The 11,560-nt window shown below is 43.5% G+C and overlaps 1 protein-coding gene across 2 annotated transcripts; it reads right to left on the reverse strand.

The window, feature by feature from the left end:
- Positions 1-3,302: 3,302 nt before the first annotated feature.
- On the reverse strand, positions 3,303-11,317 carry LOC116374613 (transcriptional regulator CRZ1-like). 2 transcript variants are annotated; one of them, XM_031828174.1, is made up of 4 exons: positions 10,827-11,301; positions 9,942-10,066; positions 9,572-9,754; positions 3,303-3,712 (listed from the first exon to the last, which is right to left on the reverse strand). In XM_031828174.1, the coding sequence occupies exons 1-4, from the start codon at positions 11,083-11,085 to the stop codon at positions 3,665-3,667; spliced, it is 615 nt and encodes a 204-aa protein (XP_031684034.1). In that variant the 5' UTR covers positions 11,086-11,301; the 3' UTR covers positions 3,303-3,664. The 2 variants fall into 2 exon arrangements, with proteins under 2 accessions (XP_031684034.1, XP_031684033.1); XM_031828173.1 differs by lacking the exon at positions 3,303-3,712 and having other exon boundaries at positions 8,136-9,754; positions 10,827-11,317.
- Positions 11,318-11,560: the final 243 nt, after the last annotated feature.

Below are 11,560 nucleotides of genomic sequence, written 5' to 3' on the forward strand. Positions count from 1 at the left end.
CACACCCACAATGCATTCAAACTGGACATTGAGATATCATAGTTCTCTGGAAGTAAAACCATTTTTTTTTTTAGGTTGGCAAAGAAGACGAGCAAAGAGTCTATGTTAAAATGTAATGTGTGTTTTGTTGTCCTTAAAATTATCATGACCATTGAATTGAACATATTTGAAAACAGATTTATAAATAGGGATGATATTTGGATTTAGAACTGTGTATCCAGAGATTTTTGAGGATTCACTTTCTGGTTTATATCTGCGAAGCCATATCAAAGGAGTATGCCTCGGCTGTGGCATAACGCATACTTTTTACTAAACATTGTCATAAATAGTATGAGACAATTTGTTTTATACCTTTATTTAACTAGGCAAGTCTGTTAAGAACAAATTCTTATTTACAATGATGGCCTAACCCAGACGACGCTGGGCCAATTGTGCGCCGCCCTTTGGGACTCCCAATCACGGCTGGTTGTGATACAGCCTGGAATCGAACCAGGGTCTGTAGTGACGCCTCTAGCACTGAGATGAGTACATACCATGCAGTTTAAGTATATAGTACACTGGTATAGGTATTCAGACACAACCTGTGTTTACCACAGACCTTATTTCCGGCATTTATCCAAAAACCCTAGAAAAACTCCATTAATTTCCCTATAGGCTTTTTACAACAAACCATGGAGGGTGTTAGTGCCTATGAAAAGACACCATTAAAATTGCTCTCTATATAGCATTATCTCCCAACACACTCCACCACCCCTTCACACTACTTTGGCCCTAACAGGTCCTACATCAACACCATCAGTCTGGGAGGCTGGAACCCCTTCTCTCAAAACCCCCGTAGTTCCTTCTACATTCAAATATGACACCCAAAAACTTCTCTGCTGCTACTACCAATTCAATCTTCTGGGATTTCCATTCCATCTGTATAGTACAATTTAAAGGGATACTTCAGGATACTACTTCCCCAGGCAGATGAACTAGTGGACACCATTTTTATGTCCAGTATGGAAGTTAGAGCTAGTTTCGCAAGCCAATGCTAACTAGCTATATCACAATGTATCTGTTAGCATGCTCCTCAAGAATTGTACTCCCACTGGGCCCAAGTCATCTCTAGTATTTTCCTGGTGATTCGGTTGAGGCTTGGAAGCCTTCACCTCACCTCTCAGCGCAGGATCTTACAAATAATTTTTCTCTGGTTCAATTTCTGAGAGTTCACCATCTCTCGACTGCTCAGGGTTTTCAGGAGAGGAAAATCGAATCAAACTTTGTCACATGCGCCAAATACAACAAGTTACCTTGAAATGCTTACTTACAAGCCCTTAACCAACAGTGCATTTCAAGAAGAGTTAAGAAAATATTTACAAGGGCCTCCCGGGTGGCGCAGTGGTCTAGCTGTGCCACTAGAGAACCTGGGTTAGAGCCCAGGCTCTGTTGCAGCTGGCCGCGACACAATTGGCCTAGCGTCGTCCGGGTTAGGGAGGGTTTGGCCAGCAGGGATATCCTTGTCTCATCACGCACTAGCGACTCCTGTGGCGGGCCAGGCACAGTGCACGCTGACCAGGTCGCCAGGTGTACAGTGTTTCCTCCGACACATTGGTGCGACTGGCTTCCGGGTTGGATGTGCGTTGTGTCAAGAAGCAGTGCGGCTAGGTTGGGTTTCGGGGGATGCTTGGCTCGCGACCTTCAACTCTCCCGAGTCCATACAGGAGTTGCCGCGATGAGACAAGACTGTAACTACTACCAATTGGATACCACAAAATTGAGGAGAAAAAAGGAGTAAAAAAGTTTAAAAAACTAAAGAAAAAAAACATTTACCAAACAAACTAAAGTAAAAAATAAGTAACACAATAACATAACAATAACAAGGCTATATACAAGGGGTAGCGGTACAGAGTCAGTGTGCGGGGGTACAGGTTAGAGGCAATTTGTACATGTAGGTAGGGGTGAAGTGACTATGCATAGATAATAAACAGCAAGTAGCAATAAAACAAATGGAGGAGGGGGTGGGGGTGTCAATGTAATAATCCCGTGGCTGTTTGATTAATTGTTCAGCAGTCTTATGGCTTGGGGGTAGAAGCTGTTGAGGAGCCTTTTGGTCCTAGGCTTGGCGCTCCGGTACCTCTTGCCGTTCTGTAGCAAAGAAAACAGTCAATGACTTGGGTGACTGGAGTCTCTGACCATTTTATGGGCTTTCCTCTGAAACCACCTATTATATAGGTCCTGGATTGCAGGAAGCTTGGCCCCAGTGATGTACTGGGCCGTACGCACTACCCTCTGTAGCGCCTTACGGTCAGATGCCATACCAGGCGGTGATGCTACCGGTCAGGATGATCTCGATGGTGCAGCTGTAGAACTTTTTGAAGATCTGGGGACTCATACCAAATCTTTTCAGTCTCCCGAGGGGGAAAAGGTTTTGTCATGCCCTCTTCACGACTGTCTTGGTGTGTTAGGACCATGATAGATCATTGGTGATTTGGACACCAAGGAACTTGAAACTCTTGAACCGCTCCACTACAGTCCCGTTGATGTTAACGGGAGCCTGTTCGGCCCAAATTTTCCTGTAGTCCACGATCAGCTCCTTTGTCTTGCTCGCATTGAGGGAGAGGTTGTTGTCCTGGCACCACACTGACAGTTCTCTGACCTCGTCCCTATAGGCTGTCTCATTGTTGTCGGTGATCAGGCCTTCCACTGTTGTGTCATCAGCAAACTTAATGATGGTGTTTGGCCACGCAGTCGTGGGTGAACAGGGAGTACAGGAGGGGACTAAGTACACACGACTGAGGGGCCCCAGTGTTGAGGATCAACGCGGCAGACGTGTTGTTGCCTACCCTTACCACCTGGGGGCGGCCCGTCAGGAAGTCCAGGATCCAGTTGCAGAGGGAGGTGTTTAGTCCCAGGGTCCTTAGCTTAGTGATGAGCTTCGTGGGCACAATGAGTCAATGAATAGCATTCTCACGTAGGTCTTCCTTTTGTCCAGGTGGGAAAGTGCGAAGTACGATTGAGATTGCATCGTCTGTGGATCTTTTGGGGCCGTATGCGAATTGGAGTGGGTCTAGGGTATCCGTGATGATGCTGTTGATGGGAGCCATGACCAGCCTTTCAAAGCACATCATGGCTACCGACGTGATTGTTACGGGGCGGTAATCATTTAGGCAGGTTACCTTTACTTCCTTGGGCACAGGAACCATGGTGGTCTACTTGAAACATGTAGGTATTACAGACTCAGTCAGGGAGAGATTGAAAATGTCAGTGAAGATACTTGCCAGTTGGTCTGCGCATGCTTTGAGTACACATCCTGGTAATCCATCTGGCCCTGTGTCTTTGTGAACGTTGACCTGTTTAAAGATCTTGCTCACATCAGCTACAGAGAGCATTATCACAGTCATCCAGAACAGCTGGTAATCTCGTGCATGCTTATGTATTGCTTGCCTTGAAGCGAGCATAAAAGGCATTTAGCTCATCTGGTAGGCTCGCGTCACTGGGCAGCTCGCAGCTGGGTTTCCCTTTGTAATCCGTAATAGTTTCCAAGCCCTGCCACAGCCGACGAGCGTCAAAGAAGGTGTAGTACGATTCAATCTAAATCCTGTATTGACACTTTGCTTGTTTGATGGTTCGTCTGAGGGCATAGCTGGATTTCTTATAGGGGTCCAGATTAGTGTCCCGCTCCTCAAGTGCCAGCAACACCGGATATCAGCAGGTCCTCATGGACTGCAGACTGTAAAGACAAATTGAACAGAAAAGCATGAAGGTTTATATAAGAAACTCTTTGCTGTACACACAGAAACATGACATGATAAAATGTTAACCACAGTCAAACACATCTCTAACACTGATTCAAGTACCAAACAATATGGAGTCATTGGAGATTCTAAAAAAGAATGGCAATGTGTTGACTCAAATTAAGTTTGTTTTGGTTCAACTGAGATAAGGAAAACCTTAATTTCAACAAAATAGTCATACGCTCACAACATGAAGTACCGTACTTTTATTGCACAAAACGATACGTGACTAGTAGAATAACCATTCTCACTATGGTAACACTTGACCTTTTCTATAAATCTGGTACCCTCGCTTTTGATCAAATTCATATTTAACACTGTCATTACATTACACACTACTTAATGTCAAGTAAACATAGGCACTCAATTCCTCATTATAAAACATGACCATCAAACAGGACAAGGTTGTCACTCTTCATCAGTGAAGCATTTTTACAGACACCATCACACCAACCATCACAATCATCTACTCTGTCTCATCATACTCATTCTTTCCTCAGTTAATCTCATCCAGTTCCCTACTACATCCTAAACCAACAGAATTAACTACAAACAAACTAACTAGTACTACGTTACGTCACTATACATGGACTGTGTGCATTTTCTGCTGGTGTATCCTGAGGTAGCTCCTCTCTGAGAACCTCTTCCAGCAGTGTGTACAGGCAAATGGTCTCTCTCCCTTATGGACTTACAGGTGCATCTTCAGCTGGTGCTGGTGGGAGAACATATTCTCACACAGGCCAAAAGATTTTTCCCCATGTGCATCCTCTGGTGGATCTCCACCTGTTTGGGGAAACAGAAGGCTTTCCCACACAACAAACACAGGAAGTGCTTATCATGGCCACCGGATCTACTGATAGCATTACTACTACTGTCACTTGTCAATGGGCTTGTGTAGCCATTTAGCGTTGAGGCACTGGCATTGTCTGAGGTCTGGTTTAACATAAGGAGAGTGTGAGGAGGATGAAGGCTAGGTAGTGTCAATTGTCACAGGGTTCATGTTCCAGTTGATAGATCCTATAGAAGGCAGGCAAAAGGCAGCATCGGTAAGGGGGTCAACCTCAGGCGCCATCAGTCTCTCTGAATCAGAACTATAGGGGCAGGACCAGAGAATCGCTAGCCGAGGACAAGTACATTAGAGTGTCTAGTTTGAGAAACAGACGCCTCACAAGTCCTCAACTGGCAGCTTCATTAAATAGTACCCACAAAACACCAGTCTCAACGTCAACAGTGAGGAGGCGACTCGGGGAACACAGACACTGGACAGAGGAACTCTGCCTAGAAGGCCAGCATACTGGAGTTGCCTCTTCACTGTTGACGTTGAGACTCGTGTTTTGCGGGTACTATTTAATGAAGACGCCAGTTGAGGACTTGTGAGGCGTCTGTTTCTCAAACTAGTCACTCTAATGTACTTGTCCTCTTGCTCAGTCGTGAACCGGGGCCTCCCACTCTTTCTATTCTGGTTAGGGCCTGTTTGCGCTGTTCTGTGAAGGGAGTAGTACACAGCGTTGTACGAGATCTTTAGTTTCTTGCCAATTTCTCACACGGAATTGCCTTCATTTCTTAGAAGAAGAATAGACTGACGAGTTTCAGAAGAAAGTGCTTTGATTCTAGCCATTTTGAGCCAGTAACCGAACCCACAAATGCTGATGCTCCAGATACTAAACTATTTATTTATTTATTTATTTATTTATTTTACCTTTATTTAACCAGGTAGGCAAGTTGAGAACAAGTTCTCATTTACAATTGCGACCTGGCCAAGATAAAGCAAAGCAGTTCGACAGATAAAATGACACAGAGTTACACATGGAGTAAAAACAAACATACAGTCAATAATGCAGTATAAACAAGTCTATATACAATGTGAGCAAATGAGGTGAGAAGGGAGGTAAAGGCAAAAAAGGCCATGATGGCAAAGTAAGTACAATATAGCAAGTAAAATACTGGAATGGTAGTTTTGCAATGGAAGAATGTGCAAAGTAGAAATAAAAAATAATGGGGTGCAAAGCAGCAAAATAAATAAATAAAAATTAAATACAGTTGGGAAAGAGGTAGTTGTTTGGGCTAAATTATAGGTGGGCTATGTACAGGTCTAAAGGCAGCTAGTTTTATTGCTTCTTTAATCAACAAAACAGATTTCAGCTGTGCTAACAATTGCAAAAGTGTTTTCTAATGATTAATTAGCCTTTTAAATTATACACTTGGATTAGCTAACACAACGTGCCATTGGAACACAGGACTGATGGTTGCTGATAATGGACCTCTGTACACCTACGTAGATATTCCATTAAATCAGTTTCCAGCTACAATATTCAATTACAACATTAACTATGTCTACACTGTATTTCTGATCAATTTGATGTTATTTCAGTGGACAAAAAAAGTGCTTTTTTCCCCAAAACATTTGTAAGTGACCAACAACTTTTGAATTGTAGTGTATATTTAGTAAGTGTATATTGGTTCAAAAACGCTGTCGGTGTTTGCAGAATAGGGTGAGATCAGATGTGACGTGAAAGTCTTAGAATGAAAAGTCCCATTTTGTGTTTATTAAAGATGAACAAGTTTTAAATACACCATATGAAAACCACATACAGTATACACATGCCTCAAATAAAAATTATCATGAACTTGATAAACTGCATAAATGAAATAATTTTCTCATTAAAAGTGTCTTGGGAAAAAGTTGTAGAAGTTGAATGGAAGTAATTAAATAGTTATATAACCTACGCAGTACAAACACAATATGTAACAGACATTTTAGGCTTATACAGTGAGGAAAAAAGTATTTGATCCCCTGCTGATTTTGTACGTTTGCCCACTGACAAAGAAATGATCCGTCTATAATTTTAATGGGAGGTTTATTTGAACAGTGAGAGACAGAATAACAACAACAAAAATCCAGAAAAAAACGCATGTCAAAAATGATATAAATTGATTTTCATTTTAATGAGAGAAAAAAGTATTTGACCCCCTTTCAATCAGAAAGATTTCTGGCTCCCAGGTGCCTTTTATACAGGTAACGAGCTGAGATTAGGAGCACACTCTTAAATATAAAAGTATAAAAGACACCTGTCCACAGAAGCAATCAATCCGATTCCAAACTCTACATCATGGCCAAGACCAAAGAGCTCTCCAAGGATGTCAGGGACAAGATTGTAGACCTACACAAGGCTGGAATGGGCTACAAGACCATCGCCAAGCAGCTTGGTGAGAAGGTGACAACGGTTGGTGCGATTATTCGCAAATGGAAGAAACACAAAAGAACTGTCAATCTCCCTCGACCTGGGGCTCCATGCAAGATCTCACCTCATGGAGTTGCAATAATCATGAGAACGGTGAGGAATCAGCCCAGAACTACACAGGAGGATCTTGTCAATGATCTCAAGGCAGCTGCGACCATAGTCACCAAGAAAACAATTGGTAACACACTACGCCGTGAAGGACTGAAATCCTGCAGCGCTCGCAAGGTCCCCCTGCTCAAGAAAGCACATATACATGGTCGTCTGAAGTTTGCCAATGAACATCTGAATGATTCAGAGGACAACTGGGTGAAAGTGTTGTGATCAGATGAAACCAAAATGGAGCTCTTTGGCATCAACTCAACTCACCGTGTTTTGAGGAGGGATGCTGCCTATGACCCCAAGAACACCATCGCCACCGTCAGACATGGAGGTGGAAACATTATGCTTTGGGGGTGTTTTTCTGATAAGGGGACAGGACAACTTCACCGCATCAAAGGGACGATGGACAGGGCAATGTACCGTCAAATCTTGGGTGAGAACCTCCTTCCCTCAGCCAGGGCATTGAAAATAGGTTGTGGATGGATATTTCAGCATGACAATGACCCAAAACACACGGCCAAGGCAACAAAGGACTGGCTCAAGAAGAAGCACATTAAGGTCCTGGAGTGGCCTAGCCAGTCTTCAGACCTTAATCCCATAGAAAATCTGTGGAGGGAGCTGAAGGTTCGAGTTGCCAAACGTCAGCCTCGAAACCTTAATAACTTGGAGAAGATCTGCAAAGAGGAGTGGGACAAAATCCCTCCTGAGATGTGTGCAAACCTGGTGGCCAACTACAAGAAACGTCTGACCTCTGTGATTGCCAACAAGGGTTTTGCCACCAAGTACTAAGTCATGTTTTGCAGAGGGGTCAAATACTTATTTCTCTCATTAAAATGCAAATCAATTTATATCATTTTTGACATGCGTTTTTCTGGATTTTTGTTGTTGTTATTCTGTCTCTCACTGTTCAAATAAACCTACCATTAAAATTATAGACTGATCATTTCTTTGTCGGTGTGCAAACATACAAAATCAGCAGGGGATCAAATACTTCTTTCCCTCACTGTATATGAAACAATGTCTGGATGCAATATTCTACCCAGGAATATTCAACACTGAAATCTTACTCTCGTTATTCCAAATTCATCTGTGGATCTTTTCTGCTGACAACAATTAAAATTATTTTTTGTCTTTAATGCAGGATTTGATCTAAACATCAGAAGCTATTGAGTGGAATGGTTACTTTCTATGTTATAGAGTGGGATGGTTTTTCTGCTGGTGTGTCCTGAGGTAGCTCCTCTCTGAGAACTTCTTCCCACAGTGCGTACAGGTGAACGGCCTCTCTCCAGTGTGGACTCTCTGGTGCCTCTTCAGGTCACCAGTCTGAGCGAAGCACATATGACACTGGGCACAGCTGAAAGGTTTCTCCCCTGTGTGGACCCTCTGGTGCCTCTTCAGGTTGCCAGCATGGGTGAAGCACATGTGACACTGGGTACAGCTGAAGGGTTTCTCCCCTGTGTGGACCCTCTGGTGGATCTCAACCTTCTGGGAGCAGCTGAAGCCTTTGTTACAGAACATGCAGAGGAACCGCTTCTCTTTTCCGCCCATTGTTGCTCCCCCTCTCCGCGCCTTGGCCCTCTGGTCGTTTGAGTTCAATACCTGATTGGAAAAAACATGGCCGTGCAAATCGGAAGGTTCCATCGACATGGACACTGTGTGTAACGGCGAGTGGGTTGCGACATTTAGATTTGTCTCTAAACTTTCCCTGTAGTCTAAGAAGTCACTAGTGTTGCCCTGCGAGTGTCCTTCTCCTAAGTGAGTCTCGTCTGCATTCCAGTTAGCCAGTTTCTCTTTCCCGACCGTTGTTGCTCCCCCTCCATGAGCCTGGGCTACAGCCCTATCGTTTAAATGTAATACCTGATCAAAAATCACATGGCTGTGTGAATCGGAAGGTGCCATTGATGTGGACACTGGGTCGCGATCCCTGAACGTGTGTAAAGGGGAGTGGGTGGCGACATTTAGATTTCCCCTGTAATCTAAGAAATCTCTGTCCTGTGAGTGTTCATCTCCTAGGTGACTATTTGCATTCCATGTGGGAGGAGCGTCGCCCTCTACTTTCACAGTCACCTCATCTACCACTATAACATCCCCTTTCTCATCTAAGCACCCTTCAGAGTATACACTACTACTGTACCGGTTCCAGTCCCCTCTAGACAGATCAGTCTGGGTCTCTAAAACCAAGGGCATGTTGCCAGGGTCCATCTCTGTAGCGTAAGAACAAGACAGATCATCAACGCCAGTGTCTAATGTATCACCATCTCCACGGGAATTAACTGTCCCCTGCCTCTGGTGAAATACCATTAAATGCTCTGAGTGTGGAGCAGGAAGACAGTCCAGTCTCTCGGGGTCTGATTTGTGGTTAGATCCTGTGTGTAATAGCCTTTGTGTTACAATTAAAGTCTCTGTTTCTGTCTCCGTCTCTGCCTTGAGGACGGCGTTCGGCGTTCCACTGACCTCCGTGATGCTGCATCGGGTCCTGGTCTGGGGCGCAGCAGTAGTGGTGAGGTCCTCGGTGGCTACAGGGAGCGCCACTCCATGAGCTGCTCCAGTCTGGATGTCTCTGCTGTGCAGCGGGTCCTCATCTCCTTCAGATCTCTCCAGCTTGACCCCAGAACCTGCAGCCTCTGCATTTGCAGACTGACACAAGAAGAGGGGAGGTTGTTACCAGTAAATGAGTAGAATTGGATATTAATGTCATAGGGAAGTCTCTCAAGCTCCCATATGGCAGATAAATGAGGATGTACAAGCAAGCAAGCAAATATCTGAGGAGTTTTTCTGAAATAAACTGGCCACATTTGATGTACTGTAATACTATTACATTAACCTCTATCACGATAACATTCTTGGTTGAGGTTCCACTCCCCTCATCAACAGTGATTGGTTGGTCATCTCTCCATGTGTTGTGTCCCGCTGGCTTCACAAAGCTCCTGTGGCCTCCAGTGAGATTTCCTTCACCAGAAAGAGTGATTGGGAGGAAGAGGTGGTTAGGTTATCTGCTGTCAATGCTTAATACTTATACTACACTATTGACCATTTCGACAGTGTGTAGAATTGGCAAGAATGTAAGGTAACGCTTCGCATAACTTCTTGATATACCATTTATAGATTGATTTATTATGTTCCATGCATCATATTGCTTTTTAATGCAGTAAATGTTTTCTGATTATGATATGATAGTGGGTCTTTCTGCAAGTGAACTAAAGGAGAATTATTGCATACTAACAAAAAAATGACCAAGACCCAATTCCGGTTAACTTAGCCTGGAAACTATGTCGAATTACATTGAATTCTACTAAAGGCACAATTGAGCGTTTGGATAAGGAAAGTTTATCACGACCTTTACAAGCCAGTATGTTGAATACAGTTATTTTATGTTACTTTACCGCTATGGGTGATAAATGTGCTGGAAGTGCATTCATATTTTAAAAAGTTGACAATCATAATTTATTTTGATATATTGTCTAACATTCCTACCTGCAAAAGGACCAACTGCACAGACATCAGGCAAAATAAATAAAAGTATTTTATTCAGCATTCTGGCTTGTCGAGGTCCTGAGAGAGAACATTCCTGATTCAAACGCTAATTTGGCGTAGTCTCCAATGTCATGAAATTTAACATCAGGTTTCTGGACAATGGTTAACACATCTAAAGTCAAACATGTGCAGATGTGAACTGGGCGACAGGCCCCTCAACCTCGGCAAACTGTACCTCTTGCCATTCCTCTGTATCGGTCAAGGATTTTGACACTACCGGGGCGAGTGGCGAGGATGCGCTCCCGTACCATCTTCAGTTCGAGTAGCTGTACTTTCCTTCGCAATGCGCTGTTTTCTTTCTGGCTTTGAGTTATTTCCAAACGAAACACTGCATAGTCATCGTCTACCAGTTTACAGACCTCTGCCACAGCTGCATTCGCTAACACCTCCATGATGGAGGCTATTTGAGTGTGAAAAACCATACAGTTAGCCATTGTTAGCTAACATTAGCAGCTAGATAGTTAGCGTTACCTAGATAACAGATCGATCAACCAAGGCCCGTCTACAACGCGAATTAAAGACTACCTGGGATAAGTTTATGATACTCTGCAGTTAAATGGCTCATATTCTGAGTTTCATGGTGTAATACATGTCTAAATAACAATATAAATGCTAACGTGGAAATTTGTCTTGGTCACTGTTCACTTCCGTTTACACTTCTTCAGTGGTTTTTAAATGGCGGTTGGCAACCAACTTTAGTGATGCATTACCGCCACCGACTGGAGTGTGGAACAGAGACAGGGTAGTTCTAAAGTTGAACCATACCTAATTAAACTGTTCATCGTGGATACAATTTGCAAATAATTTGCTTTACTATTTTACGGGACTGATAGTACTCATGGTGCTTTCAAGACAACTGGGAACTAGAGATGAAATCATGACTTCAGTGACCTTCAGGTCTTAAAGTCA

Source organism: Oncorhynchus kisutch, linkage group LG7 (genome assembly GCF_002021735.2).
Source record: "Oncorhynchus kisutch isolate 150728-3 linkage group LG7, Okis_V2, whole genome shotgun sequence".
In the NCBI taxonomy this organism is placed as follows: domain Eukaryota; kingdom Metazoa; phylum Chordata; class Actinopteri; order Salmoniformes; family Salmonidae; genus Oncorhynchus; species Oncorhynchus kisutch.